Consider the following 15072-nt stretch of genomic DNA (forward strand, 5'->3'; position numbering starts at 1 on the left):
TTACATCTATGTTCATCAGTGATATTGGCCTGTAATTTTCTTCTTTTGTGACATCTTAGTCTGGTTTTGGGATCAGCGTGATGGGGACCTCATAGAATGAGTCTGGGAATGTTCCTCCTTCTGCTATATTTTGCACGAGTTTGAGAAGGATAGGTGTTAGCTCCTCTCTAAACGTTTGATAGAATTCGCCTGTGAATCCATCTTGTCCTGGGCTTTTGTTTGTTGGAAGATTTTTAATCACAGTTTCAACTTCAGTGCTTGTGATTGGTCTGTTTATATTTTCTATATCTTCTTGGTTCAGTCTTGGAAGGTTGTGATTTTCTAAGAATTTGTCCATTTCTTCCAGGTTGTCCATTTTATTGGCATATAGTTGCTTATAGTAATATCTCATGATCCTTTGTATTTCTGCAGTGTCAGTTTTTACTTCTCCTTTTTCATTTCTAATTCTGTTGATTTGAGTTTTCTCGCTTTTTTTTCTTGGTAAGTCTGGCTAATGGTTTATCAATTTTGTTTATCTTCTCAAAGAACCAGCTTTTAGTTTTACTGATCTTTGCTATTGCTTCCTTCATTTCTGTTTCATTTATTTCTGATCTTATCTTTATGATTTCTTTCCTTCTGCTAACTTTGGTTTTCTTCTCTTCTTCTTTCTCTGATTGCTTTAGGTGTAAGGTTAGGTTGTTGATTTGAGATGTTTCTTGTTTCTTGAGGTAGGATTGTTTTGCTCTAAACTTACCTCTTAGAACTGCTTTTGCTGCATTGCATAGGTTTTGAGTCATCATGTTTTCATTGTCATTTGTTTCGAGGTGTTTTTTGATTTCCTCTTTAATTTCTTCAGTGATCTCTTGGTTATTAGTAGCATATTGTTTAGCCTCCATGTGTTTGTATTTTTTACAGTTTTTTCCTGTAATTGATATCTAGTCTCACAGCATTGTGGTCAGAAAAGATACTTGATACAATTTCAATTTTCTTAAATTTACCAAGGCTTGATTTGTGACTCAAGATATGATCTATCCTGGAGAATGTTCCATGAGCACTTGAGAAGAAAGTTTATTCGGTTGTTTTTGGATGGAATGTCCTATAAATATCAATTAAGTCCATCTTGTTTAATGTATTATTTAAAGCTTATGTTTCCATATTTATTTCCATTTTGGATGATCTGTCCATTGGTGAAAGTGGAGTGTTAAAGTTCCCTATTATGATTGTGTTACTGTCAATTTCCCCTTTTATGGCTGTTAGCATTTGCCTTATGTATTGTGGTGCTCCTATGTGGGTGCATAAATATTTACCATTGTTATATCTTCTTCTGGATTGATCCCTTGATCATTATGTAGTGTCCTTCTTTGTCTCTTGTAATAGTCTTTATCTTAAAGTCTATTTTGTCTGATACAAGAATTGCTACTCCAGCTTTCTTCTGATTTCCATTTGCATGGAATATCTTTTTCCATCCCCTCACTTTCAGTCTGTATGTGTCCCTAGGTCTGAAGTGGGTCTCTTGTAGACAGCATATATACGGGTCTTGTTTTTGCATCCATTCAGCCAGTCTGTGTCGTTTGGTTGCAGCATTTAATCCATTTACATTTAAGTAATTATCAATTTGTATGTTCCTATTACCATTGTCTTAATTGTTTTGCGTTTGTTTTTGTATGTCTCTTCCTTCTCTTGTGTTTCCCGCTTAGAGAAGTTCCTTTAGCATTTGTTGTAAAACTGGTTTGGTGGTGCTGAATTCTCTTAGCTTTTGCTTGTCTGTAAAGGTTTTAATTTCTCCATTGAATCTGAATGAGATCCTTGCTGGGTAGAGTAATCTTGGTTGTAGGTTTTTCCCTTTCATCACTTTAAATATGTCCTGCCACTCCCTTCTAGCTTGCAGAGTTTCTGCTGAAAGATCAGCTGTTAACCTTATGGGGTTTCCCCTGTATGTTATTTTCTGCTTTTCCCTTGCTGCTTTTAATATTTTTTCTTTTATTTAATTTTTGATAGTTTGATTAATATGTGTCTTTTTATGTTTCTCTTTGTGTTTATCCTGTATGGGACTCTCTGCCCTTCCTGGGCTTGATTGACTATTTCCTTTCCCATGTTAGGGAAGTTTTCAACCATAATCTCTTCAAATATTTTCTCAGACCCTTTCTTTTTCTCTTCTTCTTCTGAGACCCCTATAATTTGAATGTTGGTGCATTTAATGTTGTCCCAGAGTTCTGAGACTCTTCTCAATTCTTTTCATTCTTTTTTCTTTATTCTGCTCTGGGGTGGGTATTTCCACTGTTTTATTTTCCAGGTCACATATCCGTTTTTCTGCCTCAGTTATTCTGTTATTGATTTTTCTAAAGAATTTTTAATTTCATTTATTGTGTTGTTCATCATTGTTTGTTTGCTCTTTAGTTCTTCTAGGTCCTTGTTAAACATTTCTTGTATTTTCTCTATTCTATTTCCAAGATTTTGGATCATCTTTACTACCATTATTCTGAATTCTTTTTCAGGTAGCCTGCCTATTTCCTCTTCATTTGTTGGCTCTGGTGGGTTTTTACCTTGCTCCTTCATCTGCTGCATATTTCTCTGTTTTCTCATTTTGTTTAATTTCTTGTGTTTGGGGTCTCCTTTTCGCAGGTGCAGGTTCCTAGTTTCCGTTGTTTTTGGTGTCTGCCCCCAGTGGCTGACGTTGATTCAGTGGCTTGTGTAGGCTTCCTGGTGGAGGGGACTGGTGCCTCTGCTCTGGTGGGTGGGGCTGGATCTTGTCTTTCTTGTGGGCAGGGCCGCATCCGGTGGTGTGTTTTGGGGTGTCTGTGAACTTAGTATGACCTTAGGCAGCCTCTCTGCTAACGGGCAGGGTTGTGTTCCTGTCTTGCTAGTTGATTGGCATGGGGCATCAAACACTGGCGCTTGCTGGCAGTTGGGTGGAGCTGGGTCTTAGCATTGAGATGGAGATCTCTGGGAGAGCTCTCCCTGATTTATATTACGTGGCGCTGGGAGGTCACTGGTGGTCCAGTGTCATTAACTCAGCTCTCCCACCTCAGAGGCTCAGGCCTGACACCAGGTGAGAGCACCAAGACCCTGTCAGGCACACGGCTCAGAAAAAAGGGAGAAAAAAAGAATGAAAAAGAGAATAATAATAGATGAAAAAAATTATTTAAATAAATAATAAAAAAGAAAAGAAGAGAGCAACCAAACCAATAAACAAATCCAGTAATGATAACAAGTGCTAAAATCTATACTGAGATAAACATAAAAATTAGAAAGAGTGCAGACAGCAAACCCCGAGTCTACAGTTGCTCCCAAAGTCCACCGCCTCAATTTGGGATGATTCGTTATCTATTCAGGTATTCCACAGAGGCAGGGTACATGAAGCTGATTGTGGAGATTTAATCCGCCACTCCTGAGGCTGCTGGGAGAGATTTCCCTTTCTCTTCTTTGTTCGCACAGCTCCTGGGGCTCAGCTTTGGATTTGGCCCCACCTCTGCGTGTAGGTCGCCTGAGGGCGTCTGTTCTTCACTCAAGACAGGATGGGGTTAAAGGAGCCGCTGATTCGGGGGCTCTGGCTCATTCAGGCCAGGGGAGAGGGAGGGGTATGGGTGCGGGGCGAGCCTGCGGCGGCAGAGGCCACTGTGACGTTGCACCAGCCTGAGGCGCGCCATGTGTTCTCCCGGGGAAGTTGTCCCTGGATCACTAACCCTGCAGTGGCAGGCTGCACAGGCTCCCGGGAGGGGAGGTGGGGAGAGTGACCTGTGCTTGCACACAGGCTTCTTGGTGGCAGCAGCAGCAACCTTAGCATCTCATGCCCGTCTGTGGGGTCCCAGCTGATTGCCGCGGCTCGCGCCCGTGTCTGGAGCGCCTTTAAGTGGCGCTTTTAATTCCCTCTCCTCGCGAACCCTGAAACAATGGTCTCCTGCCTCTTCCGTAAGTCCAGACTTTCTCCCGGACTTCCTCCCTGCTAGCCGTAGCGCACTAACCCCCTGCAGGCTGTGTTCACACCGCCAACCCCAGTCCTCTCCCTGCGCTCCGACCGAAGCCCGAGCCTCAGCTCCCAGCCCCGCCCGCCCTGGCGGGTGAGCAGACAAGCCTCTCGGGCTGGTGAGTGCCGGTTGGCACCGATCCTCTGTGCGGGAATCTCTTCGCTTTGCCTTCCGCACCCCTGTTGCTGTGCTCTCCTCCGTGGCTCCGAAGCTGTCCCCCTCCGCCACCCGCAGTCTCCGCCCGCGAAGGGGCTTCCTAGTGTGTGGAAACCTTTCCTCCTTCACAGCTCCTTCCCACTGGTGCAGGTCCTGTCCCTATTCTTTTGTCTCTGTTTTTCCTTTTTTCTTTTTCCGTACCCAGGTACTTGTGGAGTTTCTTGCCTTTTGGGAAGTCTGAGGTCTTCTGCCAGCGTTCAGTAGGTGTTCTATAGGAGTGGTTCCACATGTAGTTGTATTTTTGATGTAGTTGTGGGGAGGAAGGTGATCTCCATGTCTTACTTCTCCACCATCTTGAAGGTCCTCCCTGACGAATGAGTTTTAACATCAAGGAGCTTGAAAAGTTCATTGATATAGTTTTCAGATTCCATATTGCAACTAACCAAGTTAGTTTGATATGTTATCAAAAGTTAATATCCCCAATTATATAAAAAGTCTGTTAAGAAAGTCCTCCCTTTGCTAACTGCATATATATTTGATTCATAAATTTCACTCAAAACAACATATCTCGGTCTTCCCTGGTGACGCAGTGGTTGAGAGTCCACCTGCTGATACAGAGGACACGGGTTTGTGCCCCGGTCTGGGAGGATCCCACATGCCGCGGAGCGGCTGGGCCCGTGGGCCATGGCCGCTGAGCCTGCGCGTCCGGAGCCTGTGCTCGCAACGGGAGAGGCCACAGCAGTGAGAGGCCCACGTACAGCAAAAAAAAAAAAAAAAAAACTCAGCAGATTGAAGAAGCAGATATGAGAATCCAGCTATATTCTATTAAGCCAGCTTTTAAAGAGATTTGCAAAAATGTAAAACAATGCCATTATTCTCATTAATTGTTTTTGTGTTGGAGAATATAGTTATTTTTTATAATAACAATTTATGTTAACTTATAATGGTTTTGTTATTTTTAAGTGAATTAATATATATTTTTGAAATTTCTTGGTTTTAATTTCTCATGTGGCCAGTATTGATAGGTATCACCCACCTAAAAAGTGCTCTTTGAGGTCCTCCTCACTACATTTTAGAACATGAAAGGATCCTGAGGTCAAAAAGTTTGAGAACAAAGCTCTCAATAAAATACACATTGGTATATTTTATTCCTGAAATTGTTCCTTGCTTCAAAGAACAAGCCCAATTCCCTCCAAGGTGTACAGGAACTTATCATGAAGGAGACAATAACTAAATCTATCAAAGGATGTAGACTACAGCACAGGTACCATACTTGTTAGTGCTGTCACTGTAGCTGGCTAGGGTCCCCCCCAATCGATTGAGTGAGCATTGCTCCATGAGCAAGCATCTGAATTCACCCATCAATTTAACAGACAGTTGTTCAGGGCCCCTTGTTTTCCAGGCACTGTGGTAAGTGGTAGGGGTGCAAAACAGAACAAGACAGTAGCTTCTAGGCAGAATGTGGAAGTTAAGATGAGTTCGTGCCTGTCTGTGACCGCCACTGGATAGCTGTGACGAGAAAACATTTGGGGCCATGAGATTATAATGATCCATTGAGAAGAAAAAGGTCGTGAAAGGTCAGGAAAATCAAACTTTGGACTAGTCTGAAATGCTAATAACACTAGGAATAAGTGAAGTTTTTTATTTAGCTTGGGTGGCTTGCCTGCAACATATGTTTTGAGAACACACATATGCATAACATATAGGTTTTCCCCCTTCAAGAAACTTCCAGCCCAGTGGTGGTAACAAAGTAGAGTTAAGAAAGTTGTGTTTTGGGACTTTTCATGGTGGTCCAGTGGGTAGGACTCCGTACTCCCAATGCAGGGGACCCTGGTTCCATCTCTGGTTGGAGAACTAGATCTCCCGCGTGCATGCTGCAACTAAGAGTTTGCATGCCACAACTAAGAAGTCCTCATTCCACAACAACGAAAAGCCCGAGTGCCACAACTAAGACCTGGCGCAGCCAAAAATAAATAAACATTAAAAAAAAAAGAAAAGGAAAGTTGTGTTTCAATAAAATGAGGCAATCATATCAAATGCTGCAAAGATGTCAAGTAGGTAGGTCATAGGTGAAAGCAGCACCAAGCGGTTGAATTTTCAATGTTGTGTTAAGGAAGACTGCTTAAGGAAAAGTCAGATAAAGCAGTGAGATGGAATGGAACACATTATAATAGTTTCCAAAGATAAACAGCAGTGAACTCAAAGAAGAGGCTGTGGTTTTCTTTAGGCTGTTTATTGTACAGCCTTTAATTCACTATTAGGGAAGAGAAGATCCAGGAAACAAAAAGGCTTGGAAGAATGAGCACCAAATATAGCCTTTCCCTGCCTTTAATCAGACTAAATAACAAGGGCAGGTGTAAAGAGCAAGATTATTGGATCCAAAGATGGCAAAAGGGAGAGAAACTGTCTTTTTGGCCCTTATTCCTTGCCATGAGATAAGGAAAGAATATTCCTTCTCCCAGTAGCTGGATGGTTACCTTCAAGTCTCAGATCATAATACAGGCAGTGGGACTGAGCCATAAGAAAGGACAACGCAGGCTAAGAAAAGGATGTGTCTCTTTTCCCCTTTTCCCAGAGCCTCAGTGCACCCTATTCATTTATCCTCTGTCATTTAGCTAGAGTTAGGTGTTTCCAGAGAAAACTGTTTTCTCAGAGGATAAGTTTGAGGTTCACAGTGAAATTTAGGAAATAGAGAAAAAAAAATCAAGTCAAAAGCACAGGAACCAAAAAAAGAGGGAGGGCAAAAAAAAAAATTGAAGTTCTCCCCAACACCTCCTCCCCAAAATGAGATTGTCCCTTTTACAAGAAAAGGACCAGTGGCAAAGTCGTTTGCCTTCCCCAGGGAGCAAGCAAAAGGCTTTACAAATAGGGCTTAGTAAATAATTAATACAAACCAATGCTGAGGATACACTTAAAAAAATAGTTTGAAGCAAAAACCCAAGATGATAAGATAAATAGCAAACACATTTTAAAGGATGGGCTCTGCTCTTTCTGGCATCTTTGTGTTCTGTTTAGGGGAAGGGAGACACCAGGAAATAACGGGTGGCTCTGGTCATGCTCTTTCTGGTCCACGTGGAGCTAAAGGGCACCCACTGGTTAGCCAAGAGTTAGCAAAGGTACTTGCTTTTTCGACATGGGGCTCCTTATTTCCTCAACTGGTGGATTTCTCAATGGCTTGTTAAAACTCTGAGGTGCTGTGACAGCTCCTGGACTGATTCAGACCACTGAATCCGACGAGTTGAAGCAGAATTTCAAATGCTGTTAACAATGCAGTATGTTGTGCATAAAGATAAATTAATTCACCAGTAATCTCTCTTTTCTCAGAAACATGATTCCGGTGACAGAGTTCCGGCAGTTCTCTGAGCAGCAGCCTGCCTTCCGGGTTCTGAAGCCATGGTGGGATGTATTTACCGACTACTTGTCCGTGGCCATGCTGATGATCGGTGTGTTCGGATGCACTCTGCAGGTAGGTCCCTAGACTCATGTCAAAACAGAGCCAGGGGCTTCCCTGGTGGCGCAGTGGTTGAGAGTCCGCCTGCCGATGCAGGGGACGCGGGTTCGTGCCCCGGTCCGGTAAGATCCCACATGCCGCGGAGTGGCTGGGCCCGTGAGCCATGGCCGCTGAGCCTGCGTGTCCGGAGCCTGTGCTCCGCAACGGGAGAGGCCACAACAGTGAGAGGCCCGCGTACCGAAAAAAAAAAAAAAAAAAACCAGAGCCAGAGCAAGACACTAAGCCGTTGAAACCTCTTTAAAAAGAGTGTGTGATTTTTAACTATGTATATATTAGTTGCTCTTCTGTACTTATGCATGGTGTTTGTAATCATGGCAGGGAGCCTGAAGCCTGATTTCCTAAACTTTCCTAATTAGGTAAATATGGTACTTGTAAGATTTAACTGAGCTCAAAGAGCAGTTGACTATAGTCAAGTGATATTTGATGTCACAAACATCAAAGGGAGCCCTTTATCTTTCAAAGTTGGTTTTATATCCACAGCAAAATATAGAATATAGCAAAATATATTATGTATAGCCAGAGTGCATTTATATTGTTAAAATGGAATGTTTTTATCTCTTATATTTACCCCGATAAGATTTTCTGGAAGGACTGACATTTTGATGAGATATTATCTTAACCCAATGCTTAGTTCTGAATTAAATTGTAACTGAATCATAATTTGTTCTATATAGATACTGTATATTCATATATTGAATCCAGATTTTTTTGCAAACCTATGTATCAGGCACCATACTTTGAGGACATATATACCTATAAGCAGTTCATTTCTAGGAGGAAACTAAATAAAGAGACAACAGAAAAGGCTATACTGTGCTAGAGGCTTCTGAAAAGCTCTATGCGAGTCCAAAGGAGAGGAACAAGAGAAATGGTTGTATTAAAACTTGAGAACCAGTCAGGAAAAGGGAGCTGGGGAGGAAGAAAGTGCCAGGAAGAGGAAGGAAAGCTCCAAGTCATGGATGTGAGAAAGGACACGACGTCTCTAGGAAACAGTCATTAGGACTGACACCCTTTGGGTGTCATCAGCATGAGAGTTGAAGCCATGCCTGGGAATGGAGTCACCCCAGGAGAGTGTGGTTGGTGAGATGATGTCAGGAATAACAGTGAAGAGTGAATGAATGAAAAGGAGACTCCTCTGGAGAAGGCTGAGGAGGGGCAGCCATAAGGACGGGGGGAAACCAAGAGAGAGGAGGGGCTCAGGTGTGGTCGGTGATGGCAGGTAGTTCAACTAACTCACGGGCTAAGGGGAGAAAAGCAGCAACTAGGGCATTAGAAATCTTAGTGTCACTGGTCGGAAAAGTGAATGGGAGTTAAAGGCTTATGGAACTTTCAAGTAGATCATCTGAGAGGAAGGAGAGCCAGGAGAGAGGGAAATAGCTAGAAGTGGTGCAGAGGAGAAATAAAGACCTTTTTAATGTTGATTTTAATGATAGTTAGCATCTAGTGCTTCCTACGTGTCAGGCACTCTTCTGAACACTTTACACATGTTTTAAATCATTTCATCCTCATGCCAACGCTAGTATATACTATTATTATCCCCGTTTATAGATGCAAAACTAAGGCACAGAGAGATTAGAGAAACTTCCAAGGTGAGTAGCAAAACCCTTATTGAAGTCCAAGCAGTTTGGCCCCAAAGTCCCTATCCTTAATCCCTAACACCATGCTGCTTTTTATTTGTGGGCTGAGACTATCTCGCCCTCCTCCCCCCACCAAAAAAAAGGATGCCAATGAAAAACTAGAGTCTGAAAGAGAGAAAGGGCATTAATTCATTCATAAATAAAACAAATAGTTGTTGAAGAATCTACTGTGTGCCAGGCACTGTTCTAGGGGCCAAGCATTATCAGTGCAGGAGGAAAGAAATAAAAGACAAATATCCCAGCCTTAAAGAACTTAAATTCTGTGGGGGGAAAAAACAAGCAAAATAAGCAAAATCAGTTGGTAAATTATATATGTTAGAAGGTAATAAGGACAATGAAAAAGAAAATAAAGCACACGAGGATGGTAGGAGATCACAGCAGGTGAGATTAGGAGTTGTGGTTCTCAAATAGGGTGGCCTCACTGGGAGGTGACTTTTGAGGAGGGAACTGCAGATGTCCCGGGAGGAGCCATCCAGACAGAGGGAACAGAAAGAGTAAGAGACACGATGAACAAAGCAGTCACAGGACCCCTCCCCTTCTGCAGGAGAATTTGACATTTGGCTTTCTCAGCTTTCTAGCTCAGCTTCCCTGGGAGCCTGATAAAGGTAGAATGTTAACTGTGTTACTAGGCAACATTGCTTATGACATAAATGGCTGCTGATTGGTCAACTGCATCTGGGCTGGGAGAATGATAAGCGCCTGGTAGGAAGCCATAGATGGGATTTCTGTGACTGTGGTGACACTTGTAACTGGGCATGTCCCTTGATACATGGAAGGTGTATCTATTGAGTTACAAGAGCTATTGGCTCCTTTGGAGCATAAGGCATCGAAGCCAGAGTAAATTCGGAATCTGCCTACAGTGGATCTCTTTTTCTTGCATCTGAGATGATCGTGGAGAAGCTTAGGGAGAGACTAGCTCCTGGGCAGCGGTGTGGACCACCACACAGGCAGTTGTGAAGATTCCCCCAAAGGGAGAGAGTCTGATGCTGCCTGGCTGACAAGCTGTGACTCCAATCCTGTTTCTTTCCAATGATTCTGGTACCAAATGAGGTTTATGATAATACTATAAGTTTGAACGTTGAGATGATCCTAGGAAGACCCCTGGTGATGTCGCAGGCCTGAAGCATGGGTATTCCTCGCATGTTGAGGGAAAAGCCAGGTGGCCAGTGGGCTACAGCAGAGTGAGGAGAAGAGTGGTAGAAGAATGAGGCCTGAGAGGTAACAGCTGCTGGATCATGTAGGGCCTGGAGGCCACTGTAAAGGTTTTGTCCTTGCTCTGACAAAGGTGGGACATGTTTGGAGGGTTGGCATTATCTGACTTAGGTTTTGACAAGACCACTCTAGGTGTTGAGAATACAGTATGGGGGGGCGGGCAAGAGCTGAAGCAGGGAGATTACTGAGAAGGCTAGTGCAATAATCCAGGGAAGATATGAATCAGATGGCTTGGACCAGGACTGAAGCCGTGGTTCTGGATATATTTTGAAGGAAAAAACATTAAGACTTGCTGGAAGATTGAACTGAGCGTGAGTGATATGTATGAGAGAAAAAGAGAAATCAAGAATGACTCTTAAGATTTTGGGGCCTGAGCCACTTGGAAAAAGTTTGTTTTTGAGCATGTTGAGTTTGAAATATGTTAGATATCCAAGTGGAGAAGTAAGCAGTTGGATATAAGACCCAGTAGTTCAGGGTAAGAGAAGAATGGTCATCTTCAGGAGGAAGGATGTGATGGATCCAGGATCCGGGTGGGATTACCCTTGATTTGGGTGGAGGGTGTACCTTCCACAAGAATAGTAATGATGGCTACAGATGCATTTTATTGCAGGAGAGGAGAGGCACAGTAAGGTGGGAGTGTGTGCCTTGTAGCTTCTGTGAAATAGTAAGGGACACATCTGCTGAGAGATTGTGAGGTAAGAGGTAGCGGGACGTGGCAACAAGGCAGGTAGTAGAGAAGGGCGAATTTGGAGTGGCGAGTTTGGGAAATAGCAGAGGGAGCTGACATAGATCTGCAGGAGGACTCTATGTCTGTCTTTATTACTGTACCACGCACAGCACCAGCACTGCCACAGGACCTGCTTATGAACAAGCAAAGGAGTCGTTTCTCCTTTTCTTTTTCTTTAATTCTTAATTTTATATTGGAGTATGTAGTCGTTTCTCCTGTTTACTTATTTCATAGCAGGATGAAATGCAGAAAAGAGAAACCACACAGAGTATCTATAAGAACTAGTAGCTAACTTGGAACAAAATAAATGAAAATGGTAGTGGGGACCTATGAAAATGTCTATGATGAACATCATTTAGGGATGTGGCCACAGTGAGTTCAGAAGGGGATTCAAGAACAACTTAAGCATCTCTTCCTGAGCCCTGGTCAGAACCCTCTTCCTGGAGCACAGCCCCCGTCACGTCTCTCTGCCGCACAGAAGCATCCCACTTAGCACCCTGCCCAGCACGCTTAGTACCTGCTCCTCATATGGGTGACCTAATCTGGACACTTCACACACAGGCCTGTTTTATCCTTACAGCCTTTAAATCTGGACACTTCATACACAGGCCTGTTTTATCCTTACAGCCTTTAAGAAGAATATGGACGCCAGTTGACTGGGTACAGGAAGTGTAGTCTGAGATGTCAAGATTCTAAAAAATGTGAAATACCCCAAAGGAAGATTCCATCAGAATATGAAGGTTACCAGGCTCAGAATTCATATGGGATGGACCATTTGTTCAACAAACATCCCTAAGCACCCGAGATATGTCAGGCATTATGTGGGGTGCTCGAAACGCTGAAAGAGAAATACGGTACAGCCCCTGCCGTCAGACTGCTAATAGTCTACAGACTGTACAAGTACAGAAGCAGTGCCGTTTGGTGTGTAAGCGCCTTTATGGTGATAGATTTCAAGAGCATTAAATATGATGTCATCTCAGCTACTGGAAGTTAGGGACTTGAGGAGGTGAATTTGAGCTAATTCTCAAAGAATGAGTATACAAAGCCAAAATATACATTTTTTAAAAAGAGGAATGGAAGAAAAAATCAGTATAAGCAATAGATTTAGTGTGATCATTTCACAAAGCCCTCATTATGGGTCCTCATGGCATTTTCGGGGGCATCCTGCACTGGGTGGGGCATTCCCACAGAATCCAGGATGCTAATAGCACTCGCATTGAGTGATACTGGTAAGGAACCTGTGCTACCTGTGTGTAGAATCCCTATGTACTTTATTTAGCTCCCAGAAGGACCCTTGGGGAGTAGATTAGTCCCATCTTTCAGGTGAGAATTCTCATCTGAAAGATTACGTAATGCCCCCAAAGCCAAGAGGGATGCAGCGAGGGTTCAGATCTCAGGTCAGTTCTCCAGCATGCGGCTTTCACCCCTGTGCACCCTGCTGTGGGATATTATGGAATCATTACAGTTGCACAGATCCTGTGGCCAAATTTTGGCTCGTAAAACAGGATTTTAAGTATAAAAACAAGTGCAAAATGACTAAAAGAGAAAATAGAAAGTTATAAAAAGAACTGATTTTCTGAATTACAGCTTAGATTCTCTAAAAGATTATTCACTATACACCTGCTATTAAAAAAAAAAAAACTTCCAACCTATAGTGAACATTGAAGAGACAAGAAATAAGATATAAATTACTAAAGAAAGTAAAACCACTCAGTATTCATATTACAAATGAAAGTAATGTTTCCAAGGGGGAGAATTTAATCCCTTATTTTAGCTCCTTATGATAATCCTCTGAAATTGGTTCTCTGTGAAGCTCAAAATCCTTTCCCACTTCCAAGGTGATCTTACAATAATCAAAATATGTTTTTATGCCTTGATTTTCCTTTTGTGAAATGAAAGTGCAGTCATTCTGATCTTCCTTACAAAACAAGTTAACGCTTGGGGTTTGAAAACACGACAAAGCAAAATCTAAGTAGGGTTAGAAGAGCACTCTGGTGGCAAAATAGGAATCCAATCGTTTTTGACTATTTTCTAAATGGCTTCTTCCAATGGCAAACACTATTTCATTATCTCTTTATTCCTAAAAGATTGCGTGCATATAGGTTTAACACTATGTAGCTTTAAAGATACTGGGGGTAGGAGGAAGTTATCGACTGACTATCAATGGGATGTTGATTCTTTCTTGCCCTGATGTAAAAGGATTAAAATCAACACTTGTCTTACTCATCTGACAAATATTTATTCGTTTCTGAGCAAGTAGCTATTTTCAAGGCTGCCATGGGATAAGAGCATGCATAAAGAGCATTCCTTAGATTACATCAGAAAGAAACAAAGAAACAAATATAAACTCATTGTAAACCAGGAGAGTGTATGTATCCTATTTCTGTACAGTCACAGACCCTCAAGGACCCATAGCATAAACACCCAATCTTGTGCTATAAATAAACAACATTATTCAACTACTCAAAACACTCAATAAAATAGACGAAATCCTGAAAGGTCAACACGTTGCTTCCTGGAAAAATAAGATTGCTTTAGATCTCTGCTCCATGACTCCAGGTTATCTTATTATGACCAAATCCAAAACAGCCCATCGTCAGGCCATTACCAAATATAGAGTTAACAGTTAGAAACCAGAAGCAGGAACTGGAAGACAAGCCCCCTGAAAACCCTAGGGGACTGCTCTGTGACTGCTACACAGGAAAGACATTTCCTGCTTTCTGAATTGGGGTGGGGGGGGGAAGCCAAGGGAATGATTTCAATGACTTGAAACCACCTACAAAAAAAAAAAAAATCTTTGTGGACTAAGCCAGTCGCCAGGAGCAAACTGGCTGGCACCAGCAGGATCACACTGGACAAGAGTTTGGTGCATCTGAGCTGCTTGGTTGGAGTTAATCCCCACTTTTATTTTTGGTACATACTCAACTGCTTCTCTGATTTAGAACCATCAGCATCAACGCCATGGCACATGGCCTTCAGCCGATAATGCTCACAGGCAGTTCACTGGAAAGCACAGGTGGTAAAAATTATAGACCGCAGAGGGATTTCAGAGTAGTTCATTTTGATAATGTGCCCTGAATCCTTGCTTCTATAATACCTCTCTCCCCCAGTCCTCTGTCCCATACTAACCGGGATCTCTAGTAGATCTTTTTCTCTTGCCAGATCTGAATTTACAGATGGAGACTCAGAAATTCGTACTTAGATTAGCCTATTGTTTAAGGTGAAATTCAGAATGCTAATGAAACAGCAGATAGCACCAATGGGTAGGCTTAAAATGAAGACCTCATCTACGATATGTTTTATAAAGTTTCTGTGTACCCACGACATGTCAATATTCTACTTCAGTCTTTGGGGAATATGAAACAAAAATCATTTGATGGTGAACATAATTTTAAAGAAAACCTTTCGCATCTCTGTAGGGATGGTGGTAGATGCTGTGAGAGAAACACTACTTCAGAATCCCTGTTACATCTAGTAACAAAAATATGCCTCAGTTAGGACTTCCTTGTTATGGTGGTTTATTCAAACTGATACTTTTTTCTTCCCTAGAACTTTATTTCTTGTCATCTATCACCTTGACAACTTAATGTGCAGTGAATTCCTGGCCACAAGAATAATATATGAGTGCCTTTCACCTCACTTGCTTGGGTTTAACACAGGACATGAATCTAAATGCTTTTCTTAGGTCATCGGATGCCGTCCAATGCCAGTCAGTGAATGGGGAACATTTCCTTTTATTTCACTATTATGGATTGTTATGACCATGTTGCCATTGATTGTTTAATAATACATTTTTTCCCTCAAATAATAAAGCACTGACAGAGTACTGGATTTTTTTCCTATGTGAAGCAAATGAGATTTACTGTATATTTAGTCTCTGTTGTG

General features: G+C 42.2%; 1 protein-coding gene across 1 annotated transcript in view; it reads left to right on the top strand.

Annotated features, from left to right (window-relative positions):
- The window catches only part of LRRC8C (leucine rich repeat containing 8 VRAC subunit C), an 87387-nt gene that overhangs the window by 50124 nt on the left and 22191 nt on the right, over positions 1–15072 (top strand). Inside the window, exon 2 of the mRNA XM_065880217.1 lies at positions 7425–7566. Coding sequence (XP_065736289.1) covers positions 7429–7566 — 138 coding nt within the window. The 5' untranslated portion in view covers positions 7425–7428. The remainder of the gene's footprint in view (positions 1–7424; positions 7567–15072) is intronic.

Source organism: Phocoena phocoena, chromosome 1 (assembly GCF_963924675.1).
Source record: "Phocoena phocoena chromosome 1, mPhoPho1.1, whole genome shotgun sequence".
Classification (NCBI taxonomy): Eukaryota; Metazoa; Chordata; class Mammalia; order Artiodactyla; family Phocoenidae; genus Phocoena; species Phocoena phocoena.